The 13,276-nt window shown below is 46.8% G+C and overlaps 1 protein-coding gene across 2 annotated transcripts; it reads right to left on the reverse strand.

The window, feature by feature from the left end:
- Nucleotides 1-6,734: 6,734 nt before the first annotated feature.
- LOC310743248 (uncharacterized protein) lies at nucleotides 6,735-11,758 on the reverse strand. 2 transcript variants are annotated; one of them, XM_083573385.1, is made up of 6 exons: nucleotides 10,503-11,758; nucleotides 9,896-10,141; nucleotides 7,834-8,136; nucleotides 7,653-7,729; nucleotides 7,338-7,446; nucleotides 6,735-7,186 (listed from the first exon to the last, which is right to left on the reverse strand). In XM_083573385.1, the coding sequence occupies exons 3-6, from the start codon at nucleotides 8,012-8,014 to the stop codon at nucleotides 7,182-7,184; spliced, it is 372 nt and encodes a 123-aa protein (XP_083429511.1). In that variant the 5' UTR covers nucleotides 8,015-8,136; nucleotides 9,896-10,141; nucleotides 10,503-11,758; the 3' UTR covers nucleotides 6,735-7,181. The 2 variants fall into 2 exon arrangements, with proteins under 2 accessions (XP_083429511.1, XP_083429510.1); XM_083573384.1 differs by having other exon boundaries at nucleotides 7,286-7,446; nucleotides 10,098-10,141; nucleotides 10,503-11,750.
- Nucleotides 11,759-13,276: the final 1,518 nt, after the last annotated feature.

Genomic DNA, 13,276 nt, shown 5'->3' on the forward strand with positions numbered 1-13,276 from the left:
GCAGAGACTTGACTGGAGAAAACAGAGAGTGTGGGAAGAAATTTAGAGAGGGAGAGAGAGAGAGAGAGAGAGAGGGAGCACTCAATGTTGTGTTTTTTTAATAACTTTTTCAAAAATTAACTTTTTCAAATTCTTTTGAACAAGCATCCGAATAAATCTCTCATATCCATTGGGGGGAAAAAAGAAGAAGGTCACAGTGTGAAATCGTGGTGCCCCAAATGGCTGTCGTGCCCTCAGACGAGAAAATGGGATGCCCCAGTTTTCCCAGGACAGTTGACGGATATGGAAATGTACCATATGTCTGTTAAAATTGCAGCAATTATTTCTACCTGTACATCTACACACACACACACACACACACACACACACACACACACACTTAGTGTTGGAGAGATTTTGTGCAAATATTTATCTCTCATTTATTTATCGCAGTGCTAATTGGCCACCGTGAATGACGGTGTGATGAAACTTTGGCATAAGCTACCCCAGAAAGAGTCAGAGAAACCTTAAACTCTGAACAACTTTGTCACCAGTTCAAGCATGTTCTCACATGTCAGCTCGACTTCCTGGTAAACAAGGGTTTTGGAGGGGTCTTAGGCAAAACCCCCACTGTGATCTCCCTGCTCCTTCAGAAGAGCTGGTCAATGCATGCCTCCCAAGCAATACTCTCATTCCCCTCACATGTAGCTATTTGCGTAAGTATATAGATTTGATTCCCCCCCCCCCGCCCTTCCAAATGAACACATGTTCTGAGAGGCACAAAAGCACTTCAGATTTCTAGTACATCTCAGCTGCAATGTAGGGTAAAGTTCAGCTTCCTGGTCCCTCTTTCCTGTTTTCTTGGCAGGCATTTTAAGGCTTACACTTAACCACAAGCAAAATGTTGCCAAGCTCTGTTTTTCCTTTCCTTTCTTCTACAGGATTTTGCTTTAGTCCTTGCAAAGCTGACGGGGAATTTTTAAATTTTAAATATGCATAGGCCTTGTAAGCATTCCCCCTGCTTTTATCTAAGAAAGAGCTTTAAATGACTTATCAAAGCATTGCGTTTTTGCAGAAAGTGAGGAGGAATTAAAGAACCTTTTAATGAGGGTGAAAGAGGAGAGCGCAAAATATGGTCTGAAGCTCAACATCAAAAAAACGAAGATCATGGCCACTGGTCCCATCACATCCTGGCAAATAGAAGGGGAAGAAATGGAGGCAGTGAGAGATTTTACTTTCTTAGACTCCATGATCACTGCAGATGGTGACAGCAGCCACATAATTAAAAGACGCCTGCTTCTTGGGAAAAAAGCAATGACAAACCTAGACAGCATCTTAAAAAGCAGAGACATCACCTTGCCAACAAAGGTCCATATAGTTAAATCTATGGTTTTCCCAGTAGTGATGTTTGGAAGTGAGAGCTGAACCATAAAGAAGGCTGATCGCCAAAGAATTGACGCTTTTGAATTCTGGTGCTGGAGGAGACTCTTGAGAGTCCCATGGACTGCAAGAAGATAAAACCTATCCATTCTTAAGGAAATCAGCCCTGAGTTCTCACTGGAGGGACAGATCCTGAAGCTGAGGCTCCAATACTTTGGCCCCCTCATGAGAAGAGAAGACTCCCTGGAAAAGACCCTGATGTTGGGAAAGATTGAGGGCACAAGGAGAAGGGGACGACAGAGGACGAGATGGTTGGACAGTGTTCTCGTCGCTACAAACATGAGTCTGACCAAACTGCGGGAGGCAGTGGAAGACAGGAGTGCCTGCCGTGCTCTGGTCCACGGGGTCACGAAGAGTCGGACACGACTAAACAACTAAACAACAACAACAACAACAAGTAACAGGCATATTAATTTCCCCTGTACCATAAAATATATGCTGTAAAAAAAAAGAGGGTGGATGTCCTATGGTGAAAGAATGGGGGAGTTCTATAAGGTTACTTAACTTTCTCAACAGGAGCAGTCCTTGAAAGGAAAAGCTATCCTCCTTTTGCAAATCAGGTGAACCTGGAAACCCTAGGCTTGGCTTATAATGGCAGTGATAGTTGTATGTATTGGTGCGCAGTCCTCCAATGAAAATATTCAATAATAAAAAAACTAAGGGCCTGATCACACCGAATAGTAACAGCAGTCAAGGAATGGAACAATGTGAATCCTCTCATCCTTGGTCACGCGACAACAGGCCATACTAGATAATAGGCAGGACATAGCAGATAAAACCAGTTCCCCCCCTCAAAATTGGCTTGCGGCTAAAGGCCTCCCCTTAGGTAGTTGCTCTCGGCTGCCCTCTCTGTGTTTTCCTTTGCAGTATGGCTGCTCTCCAATGGAGATGTGCCCCCCTTCCCTCAGGGTAGGACAGTTCCTCCGCAGCCCTGTGGTGACAAGTTGCAAGAAGGAGCAGCTGCAAGCTGAATTTGGGCAACTTCATGAATATTGGGCAAGTTCAAGTCTTTCTTTGGGGCAAGATCGTTCTGTAGAGAATGAAACACGATCAGCAAGAAGAGAAGAAGAAGAGAAGAGTTTGTATTTGATATCCCGCTTTATCACTTCCGTAGGGAGTCTCAAAGTGGCTAACATTCTCCTTTCCCTTCCTCCCCCACAACAAACACTCTGTGAGGTGAGTGGGGCTGAGAGACTTCAAAGAAGTGTGACTGGCCCAAGGTCACCCAGCAGCTGCATGTGGAGGACCGGAGACGCGAACCCGGTTCCCCAGATTATGAGTCTATCGCTCTTAACCACCACATCACACTGGCTCTGATATGGAAGTATAGCCGAGAAACTCTTCCGGGTTCTTAGCTGTGAGGTTGTGTTTGGGATAAAGCATGTTCTCCTTCATGGAGAGCATGTGTTGCGGTGGGGTCTAACAGGACACCCCCTTTTGGTTACAGGGCAGGACCGTTTGGATGGCCATGACTGTGATTGCGCCAATTTGCGTTGTTGGGGAGATTTTGATGCTACCATTTAGAGGGTTGGCCCGAAGGCTATATATTCTTGGCATGCCAAGACTTCAAGGTGTGATGTGTACGCAGCCTTAGAGTTAAGAAAATAGAGGCATGGAAAAGCCACATGGTTCATCCCTTGTAGGCAACCAGATCATCACAACAGAAAATATAATCGGGGGACCACAGCTGAGGACCTGCCAAACGGACATCTGTGAACAAGGTAAGCCACATGTACCAGTGGTGGGTGACAACAACAACAACAACAACAACAATAATGCCACTCATCTCCTCTGGGCCTCCTACCTTCAGAATCCATTTGATCATCAGAGTGATGATAAACTGTCTCAAGTCTCTCACCGTCATCTGACAGGCATCCCTCTTGCAGGGCACTATAAGGCTTGCTTGCAAAGCAGCACTTTGTGACATCAGCTGGCAAACAGGGGCCAGGCTGCTGGGTTGTAAGCCAGCTCAATTAATAGAAATAAAATCAAGGGTGTGTGTGTGTGTCAAAGTGTGCTGGGATGAGGCCACCGTGGGTCATCTAGTCCAACCCCTGCAATGCCAGGATCCTGCCCACAGCCAGCCCTGGCTGGGCTCCCAGCCAGATGCACTGCCCTCTTGCAATTCTGCATGGGGTAGAGAAAGGGGACAGAGAAATGTTTTGCTCTGTGTCTCTCAGGACATGGATATGAGAGCCACACCATGCAGCCCGGTCAATATCTCAAAGGAATCCCTTGGAAGATGGTAGACTCTCCTTCCTTGAAGGTTTTTCAGCAAAGGGTGGATGGCCATCTGCCATGTATGCTTTAGCTGAGATTCCTGCGTTGCCGGGGGTTGGACTAGATGACCCTCGGGTCCCTCCCAACTCTACAATTCTATGATCCTATGATTTAAATTGCATCTAACGAGCATTTAAAGCACATGATGTCCCCAAAATGATCCTGGGCATTGTAGCTTCCAGGTTCTCACCTTTGAGAAATTCAGTCATAGCGGAGACTGTACAGCAGTACAGCAGGGTCCTTTCAGGCTTTGAAAGTGAGTTTGAATGTTGAATGTTGGGGGAGAGGCAGTTGAGAGTTTGTTGAGAGTGGTGAGTTCTAGAAGGGGGGACAGGCAAGAGGCAGCTTCCGACTGGCTGCAGGAGCTTCCTGCACTCAGTTGGAAGCCGTGCTGGACGTTCGGCTTCCAAACAACATTCACAAGTGTGTTCTCCTTCATGGAGAGCATGTGTTGCAGTGGGGTATAACAGGACACCCCCTCTTGGTTACAGGGCGGGACCGTTTGGATGGCCATGACTGTGATTGGGCCAATTTGGGTAGTTGGGGAGATTTTGATGTTACCATTTAGAGGGTTGGCCCGAAGGTTATATATTCTTGGCATGCCGAGACTTCAAGGTGTGATGTGTACGCAGCCTTACAGTTAAGAAAACAGAGGCATGGAAAAGTCATATGGTTCAACCTTGTAGGCAACCAGATCTTCACAACAGAAAATATAATCTGGGCACCACAGCTGAGGACCTGCCAAGCTGACATCTGTGAACAAGGCAAACCAGGGAGCCAAGCCACATGTACCAACTCTCAACTGCCTCCCCCCAACATTCAAGTTCCCTTTCCAAGCCTCCTCCAATTGTCACTCTGTCAGAATTCTGGACTCCAACTGGCTGCCCTGCTGTGAAGGACAAGTCCCTCTGGAAAGGACTCTAGGTAAAGGTAAAGGGACCCCTGACCATTAGGTCCAGTCGCGGCCAACTCTGGGGTTGTGGCGCTCATCTCGCTTTACTGGCCGAGGGTACAGCTTCCGGGTCATGTGGCCAGCTTGACTAAGCCGCTTCTGGCGAACCAGAGCTGTGCACGGAAATGCCATTTACCTTCCCGCCAGAGTGGTACCTATTTATCTACTTGCACTTTGACGTGCTTTCGAACTGCTAGGTTGGCAGGAGCAGGGACTGAGCAACGGGAGCTCACCCCGTCGCGGGGATTCGAACCGCCAACCTTCTGATCGGCAAGTCCTAGGCTCTGTGGTTTAGACCACAGCGCCACCCGCGTCCCTTTTCTTCCTGCTCCTGGTTGTCAAACCCTTAGAGTTCTAAATGAGTGATGGGAAGCAGTCTCTCTTCAGGGTGAGGCATTTATCCCTGCAGGTTGCAACTTAGTGGGTCATCGCAGCCCCTCAGATACATGCTATTCACAGCATTTGTATTAGAATCAAAGAACTGTAGAGTTGGAAGGTACACCGGGGGTCATCTAGTCCAACCCCTGCATTGCAGGAATCTTTTGCCCAATGTGGGGCTCGTGCATTGCAGAGGGTTGGACTAGATGATCCTTGTGGTCCCTTCCAGCTCTACAGTTCTTTGATCCCTTCTATGCCCAGATGCTCTGAGACTAAAGGTATAGCTGTACCCGGTTCTTTCCAGTCCGATTTTCCCCACACAGTTCTGACCAGCTCTAGAGTAGACTCCCTTATTTCACTCCCAGACACTTTTCAAAAGTTGTCCCACTAATTCTTTGAATTCTCTCTCCTTATTTGGATTTAATTTGGGAAGTTTTCTCACTCTGCGGACAGTCTTAGAGGTTGTGTGCTGATGAGCTGATCTCTCCCTCTACTGCCAATGCTCATTTCACAAATTGAGACAGCCTGAACGTTTCAGAGCTTGGGTTATCCCGGTGGGGAGCTCGGGTTTTTTGTTTGTTTGTTTTGTTTGTTGCATTTATAGAACATTTTACTCATTGCTTTTAAAAGATGGCATGTCAAGTCATCAAGCACAATGAAAGAAAGATTAAACAGCAAATACCTGCATTATAGTGGGACGCGGGTGGCGCTGTGGGTTAAACCACAGAGCCCAAGACTTGCCAATCAGAAGGTCAGCGGTTCGAATCTCCGCGACGGGGTGAGCTCCCGTTGTTCGGTCCTAGCTTCTGCCAACCTAGCAGTTCGAAAGCATGTCAAAGTGCAAGTAGATAAATAGGTACCGCTCCAGCAGGAAGGTAAATGGCGTTTCCATGCGCTGCTCTGGTTCGCCAGAAGCGGCTTAGTCATGCTGGCCACATGACCCGGGAGCTGTATGCCGGCCCCCTCGGCCAATAAAGCGCAATGAGCACCGCAACCCCAGAGTCGGTCACGAATGGACCTAATGGTCAGGGGTCCCTTTACCTTTACCTGGGTTATATATGGCAAAGAACAAGAACATTCAATCTAAAATGTCCCCTTTCTATAGACTTTTTAATGTCTACAGTTCCACAGTTGCAGACATGAAACAGTAATTGCCCTGAATAGAGATATTTCCCGATTTTTAAAAAAATACCCAGTTACAAGACATTTGTACTGACAGTAAACACAGAACAAAAGTAATATATTTAAGCATTTAATGTGCCTTGTTTTCGTCAAGGTAGGTGAGAGATTGTGTGTATCAAAACAAGTGCTGTACAACTACTGTTTATACGATTTACTTAAACCCACAGGGACACAGGTAAGAAACATTTTCATGAATAGAAGGATGGAGTATGAGCACATTATAATAAACCAAGTTTGTGTTCAACCAAAAGATGAGGATCTCCCATTTCTTCACTCTGTGCCGGGTTGTTCAGAATATCCTCAAAACCAAGGCAGTCACAGTTGCCTTTCCAGATATCCAGGGACAAGTTAGAACTAGGAAGTAAAGGAAGACGCTGGACCTGCTTCACTGCTTGGAATTCCATTTGCAGCTTCAGTGGAGCATGCAGCCCTGAATATTTCTCAGAGTAGAAAAATGCATCTTATCTTGATTTAACAACAACAAAATTATCCGTGTTATGTTGTGGGTGAACATATCAGACGACACAGTGATTCTTCAAACATCTCTTGTTTATTCACAGGCCAGAACAGAACTGAACTGAAGGGTTCAGCCAGCCTGCTTATATAGAGCTCCACTACAACGCAACTGTAACCATTTTCTGTAACTATCCAATCACTGAACATCACTTTCAATCCCCTATTTGCATATGTGGACCTGAGTGAAAACTATCTACAGTATCCCCCTGCTGGCCCAGGGTGAGAACCTCAGTACATAACAATCCGGTATGACCAAAGGATGAACAGGGGAAAGTTTGCCCTACACATTTGTAAAGCCTCTATTTATCACATCACAGCTTTCAAATGCTTCAGCAGCTGAAAAATCAGAAACCGGAATACAGTCCTTCAGCTGAGATCCAAACGCTCTAGAATTCATCTTTGCTCCGTCACCCAATGCCTCTTCCTTCCACCAGCCGGCATCACTGGGGAATCCTCAAGCTGTGTTTTTTAATAAAAAAAGAAAGGGGGAAAGGACAGTGGTCAAGGACAATGGGAGTTGTAGTCAAGCAACCCCTGTAGGAAGGCCCCCAAACCCACCTTATCAGTGTATGCCTTTTTAAAGAAATGCACCCAGAGCATGAACACGTACACTCAACTTGTAGGGTGTTCTCCCTGCCCCATGCAAAGGTTCCCTTCCTCTTATCTGGTCTTTTTGGGGGAGGCTTGGACAGCAACCACAGCAGTACAGACAGGAGATCCTGCAAAAAAGAAGGGATCTTTGAAGAGCAGGAGAACTCAACGCTATGCACTGCTTCTTCGGCTCAAATCCTGTTTGCTGCTTTCACAGGGGCATCTGGGTGGCCCCTGGGAGAAGAGGAGGCTGGACCAGGTGAGCCCTTGGCCTGATCCTGCAGGCCCTTCTGGTGTGTTTCCTAAGGCCCCCCTCCTCCCCCCGTCCCATTACCTCAGAGGCGAGAGGCCGTAGTCTGGGCTCCAGTCCCTCCCGGAATGTGGCGGTTCCCCGGCTGAACTTTTCCCTCACTGCAAAGGAAATGGAGACATCAGCAGATGCCTGGCTCCCAGCCATGCTAGCCCCAGTCTGGGGCAGGAGGGCGGGGGACCTGGGAAGGGGCATTTCCTCCTACCTGATCTTATAAGTGCTCCCCACTTCTCCTCCGTACGGGCGTCTCGGCTCCGTCCCAACCGGCCTAGCACAGAAGCAGCAGGCAGAGTCTCCTCCCTCTCAGAAATAACCCGAGAAGCTGTTTTAATGGGAGGAAACTTTGGCTGATGCTTCTGCGCCAAACCGGGCCGGGAAGGAGTCATGCCCGTATGGAGAAAGGGCAGTGGGGAAACGTTGCGAGGGACGTCAGCCAGGAACTGCGGGATGTTGTCCGGTTCTTCATCCCGGGAGCCGGAGGTGGAGCCTCATCCCTGGAGGCATGGCCCTGTGGAGGAAGAAGGACATCATATGAGAATGGGTGCACATTCAGCTGTCTTAGCCACACCAAATATTAAAAGGCTTCTCTCTCCACTTTGACCATCATGGAGAATCCTGGTGTTATGTACTGAGTTGAATAGGATCCAAAATGCAGCAGTCTGATTGGTCCTAGAACAATAGGATTCAGAATGCAGCACTCTGATTGGTCCACAGGAGTCACCCAATCCAGCTCCAGGTGGAAGTGAATCTGCAACCTGATTGGCCTACAGGAGAATCCTGGAATTAGCCAATCACGTGGGGCCCATTGTGTAAATAATGTATATTAAGCAGACATTCTGGGGGAACTTCCATTCCTGCTTCTTGGGAGAAAAGCAATGACAAACCTAGACAGACTCTTAAAAAGCAGAGACATCACCTTGCCAGCAAAGGTCCGTATAGTTCAAGCTATGGTTTTCCCAGTAGTGATGTATGGAAATGAGAGCTGGACCATAAAGAAGGCTGATCGCCAAAGAATTGATGCTTTTGAATTCTGGTGCTGGAGGAGACTCTTGAGAGTCCCATGGACAGCAAGAAGATCAAACCTATCCATTCTGAAGGAAATCAGACCTGAGTGCTCACTGGAATGACAGATCGTGAAGCTGAAGCTCCAATACTTTGACCACCTCATGAGAAGAGAAGACTCCCTGGAAAAGACCCTGATGTTGGGAAAGATGGAGGGCACAAGGAGAAGGGGACGACAGAGGATGGGATGGTTGGACAGTGTTGTTTTTAATGTTATCCCAGGGGTACAGGAAGGAGTGCCACTGCGCAAGCTTCTATTTTGCAATTTAAGAACCTGCTCTTAAAAAGCAGGGTGGCCATGTGTCCTATTTGGAAGTATCCCCCGTAACTGAAGGGTTGTCTGGTCCAAGTGCAGTTTAATCACAAGGAACCCTTATAAAGGAGATCAGGAGGGACCTTGAAGCTTGCAGTCCACAGCTGGCACCATGAGCAGCAGACAGGGCACACACAGGGCACACTCCACCTTCTCACAGTCTTCTCCACTATGGTGAGATGCGTACCCTCCAACATGTCCAGGCCTAAAACTGGGCAGCGCATCTTCCGGGCATTTTTTTTTCAGGCTCCAGGTCACAGTGTGAAATTGATTTGAATTGATTTGAATAAACATTCACAAACTTTTTATAGATAATAATCAGCTAAATAAATAATCAGCTCACTGGAAGGACAGATCGTGAAGCTGAGGCTCCAATACTTTGGCCACCTCATGAGAAGAGAAGACTCCCTGGAAAAGACCCTGATGTTGGGAAAGATGGAGGGCACAAGGAGAAGGGGACGACAGAGGACGAGATGGTTGGATAGTGTTCTCAAAGCTACCAGCATGAGTTTGACCAAACTGCGGGAGGCAGTGGAAGACAGGAGTGCCTGGTGTGCTCTGGTCCATGGGGTCACGAAGAGTCGGACACGACTAAACGACTAAACAACAAAAAAAGAGCATGAAATCCACTCTCGACTCCGAGTATATTTCACCTGGCAATTCTGTAGTGGAAGCCTAGGACAATCAGATGCCCAATAAGAGCATCTGGGATGAGGTGGATTTCAAAGAGGGTAAGACAATTGCATGGTGCAGAGGGTTTTGCAAGGCAACCCAGTTGGAGGGAGTAATGTTTCTGAAAAGCATTTCCTGGAAGCTACAAGTGGGGAGAGTGTTTCTAGGACTCCCAAAACATGTTTCAAAAAGGATCCCTATGTTCCCTCTGCCCAAGTACCTGATGGTCGCCACGTCTCTCCAGGGATTTTGCCAGAACAAAGTACACATTGGGGTAAGGCTCCCTCCCTGCAAAGAAAATGAAGGAATCAGCAAACGCCTGGCTCCTAGCCATGCTAGCAGCAGTCTGGCACATGAGGGTGGGGGACATGGAAAGGAAGCATTCCTATAATATAGGGCATTCAATTGGCATTTCCACTTACCTGAGGTGGGAGCCTTTCCCCCTTTGTTCTGGCCTGCCTCTCTCCTAAGGAAGAAACAAGCTCAGTTAGTCTGATTGGTTGGAGGAGTTCCAGATAAATATATAGATATACAGTGGTACCTCGGGTTACATACGCTTTCAGACTCCGCTAACCCAGAAATAGTGCTTCAGGTTAATAACTTTGCTTCAGGATGAGAACAGAAATTGTGCTCCGGCGGCACAGCTGCAGCAGGAGGCCCCATTAGCTAAAGTGGAGCTTCAGGTTAAGAACAGTTTCAGGTTAAGAACAGACCTGCGGAACGAATTAAGTACTTAACCACTGTATATAGAAAGTGCATCTAATGAGCATTTAAAGCACATGATGTCCCTAAAATGATCCTGGGAATTGTAGCTTCCAGGCTCTCACCTTGGGAAACTCAGTCATAGTGGACACTGTTGTAGAAAGAGTACAGCAGTACAGCAGGGTCCTTTCAGGCTTTGAAAGCGAGTTTGAATGTTGGGGGGGAGGCAGTTGAGAGTTCGTTGAGAGTGGTGGGTTCTAGAAGGGGGGGGCAAGGGGCGGCTTCCGACTGGCTGCAGGAGCTTCCTGCACTCAGTTGGAAGCCGTGTCGGACGTTCGGCTTCCAAAGGACATTTGCAACCGTGTTCTTCTTCATGGAGAGCACGTGTTGGGGTGGGGTCTGACAGGCCACCCCTCTCTTGATGGGCGGGATTGTATAGATGGCCATAGCAGTGATTGGGCTGTTTGAGTTACCTTGGAAATTTTGATGTTGCCAATTTGCGGGATGGACCAAGGGTTTTATATACAGAGGTACCTCGGGTTAAGAACTTAATTCATTCTGGAAGTCCGTTCTTAACCTGAAAATGTTCTTAACCTGAGGTACCACTTTAGCTAATGGGGCCTCTCGCTGCCGCTGCGCCGCCAGAGCACGATTTCTGTTCTCATCCTGAAGCAAAGAGGTACTATTTTTGGGATAGCGGAGTCTGTAACCTGAAGCGTCTGTAACCCGAGGTACCACTGTACTGAGCACACAGCATTGAGCGTTCTCTTTTGCTACGTGCACCGGGTCACCTGGAGCACTCAGACTGTTTGGAGGACAGTGGAGCGATCTTCTCATTGTCTGGTTACATTTCTTTATGTCCCCCTTCTTTCTAATCCTCCCCAGCCCCTTAATTAATTTATTTCCCCTTTTTTCCTGTTTGATTTTCCACCCCACCCCCGGCCAAAATTATGCCAAAAACCTTAAACAAAAATTTCTGTGTGAATTGTGATTTATTTAGGAGGGTAGCTTGGGGACCTCAACACGCAACAACGTTGGAATAAGACTGGGTGGCTTCCAGCGCATATAAAAACATTAGAAAACATTTTTTAAAAAACTTCCTGATACTGTATAAGTGGATTTGCACCTCAACTACGTAAATAAACTTTTAATACTGTCGCTTGTGCCTATTGTTGCTTGTTTCCTGGACCAGCTGCAAAGAAGCACCTGTTGTATATACATTATTACTATATGCATTATTCCTTCCTTCCTTCCTTCCTTCCTTCCTTCCTTCCTTCCTTCCTTCCTTCCTTCCTTCCTATTGTGGTACATAAATGCATTTATTTGATTTGAAGTGTGGTACATCAAGTGCAATTGTTCTACATAAATAAATAAAATCTTAGTCCTACATTTAACTTATTCATTGATTGATTGTCTTTGACACATGTGTCTAAAGGCCAGGCCTCCCCCCCGCCCAAGCTGGAACTCGCCAGAACCGGCCCCTCTCAGATGGGCGCCATTGCCGTTCTAAAAGAATGAGGGCGGCGTTCATGCTGAGTCCCAGCACCTCTTTTCCTAGAAAAATATATAGCACTTCTCAAGGCAAAATTGAATAAAAACAGCTTTAAAAATCAGTTTTAGACACAGCACAGAAAGCAGATAAAAACAATACAGTGGTACCTCTGGTTACGTACTTAATTCGTTCTGCAGGTCCGTTCTTAACCTGAAACTGTTCTTAACCTGAAGCACCACTTTAGCTAATGGGGCCTCCCGCTGCTGCTGCGCGATTTCTGTTCTCATCCTGAAGCAAAGTTCTTAGCCTGAAGCACTATTTCTGGGTTAGCGGAGTCTGTAACCTGAAGCGTATGTAACCTGAGGTACCACTGTACAAGGGAGACACCCATGGCAGAGACCTATATTCATCCAGAAATGTCTTCAGTTGTTTCTGGGAAATGCAGAAAGTGTTGTTTAACTTACCCATCAGTATTTCATGAGGGAAAATAGAAACATTTGTATACTTCCAGCACTTATTTCTATGCCAGAGTTGGGGAACCTTTTTCAGTTCAAGGACTCTCAGTTCTTTCTGGGCAACTTGATAAGTCATAACAGGTAATAATAACAGGTAACAGAAGCTCAGAGACAGTAAACCTCTCAGCAGCCAAGAAGTGGGGACCAAAAAAAAAAAAAAAGTTTGTGCCTTGTAGACTTAAGATGAAGTCCAGCCTGGCAGGGTTCCTTATTTTAACATCAAACCAAGCAGTTACTATGCCAATGGTTCATTAAATCAAGCAAAGAGTATTATTATGAAGCCAGTCTTGTAATTTTATACTCAGTAAAAATCACTTCAGACGACCTACTTCTAGATAAGACAGAGCACACGCTCAAACTGCTTTGTAACAATCACCATCACCAACGCATAGTAAAAATAGACGAAGAAAAGTATCAGTTAAGAGGAGTTCCCGTGTATGGGCACTGCCCAGGTATTAATAAGTCACCATTCCCTGTGTTTTTAACGGAAGCCAATGCGGTGAATTGTTTTGTGCAGTCGGTGTTAAGCCACACGACACGCAGCGCTGTTATTATCCCTTTTGGACTCCTCAAATTACAAGCTAGGCTGGCTTAGCTAGAAGAGAAGATCACAGAGTCATTTGGCAGAGCCACTCTCTGAGTCACAGCATTAAGAGCCAATAATTTAGTGGTCTGGAACATAATGGCGAGTCCTAATAACCAGGAAGTTCATCTAGCTTTAGCAAACAAGTGTTGCTGATACAGATTTTTGGGAAATGATCCGGAAGGAAGGAAGGAAGGAAGGTGCTGACTGTGGGGTGCTTGCCGAAGATGGTTTGCTGCCTGAAGCAACGCCCCAAAAGCATGTTTTATCCCTGCTGGGGACAACACTTAGACAAGTCTGGCTGCACAA

This window comes from Podarcis filfolensis (genome assembly GCF_964270895.1).
Source record: "Podarcis filfolensis genome assembly, chromosome: 1".
Taxonomy (NCBI): Eukaryota; Metazoa; Chordata; class Lepidosauria; order Squamata; family Lacertidae; genus Podarcis; species Podarcis filfolensis.

Bases quoted from the DNA above. Each gene is read 5' to 3' on its own strand.
- LOC310743248 (XM_083573384.1), bottom strand. From the start codon at position 8,014: ATGACTCCTTCCCGGCCCGGTTTGGCGCAGAAGCATCAGCCAAAGTTT. The intron at 7,730-7,833 runs GTAGGAGGAAAT...TTTCCTTTGCAG, and splicing joins GGGAGCACTTATAAGATCAG to TGAGGGAAAAGTTCAGCCGG. The intron at 7,447-7,652 runs GTAATGGGACGG...TCTTTTTTGCAG, and splicing joins TACGGCCTCTCGCCTCTGAG to GATCTCCTGTCTGTACTGCT.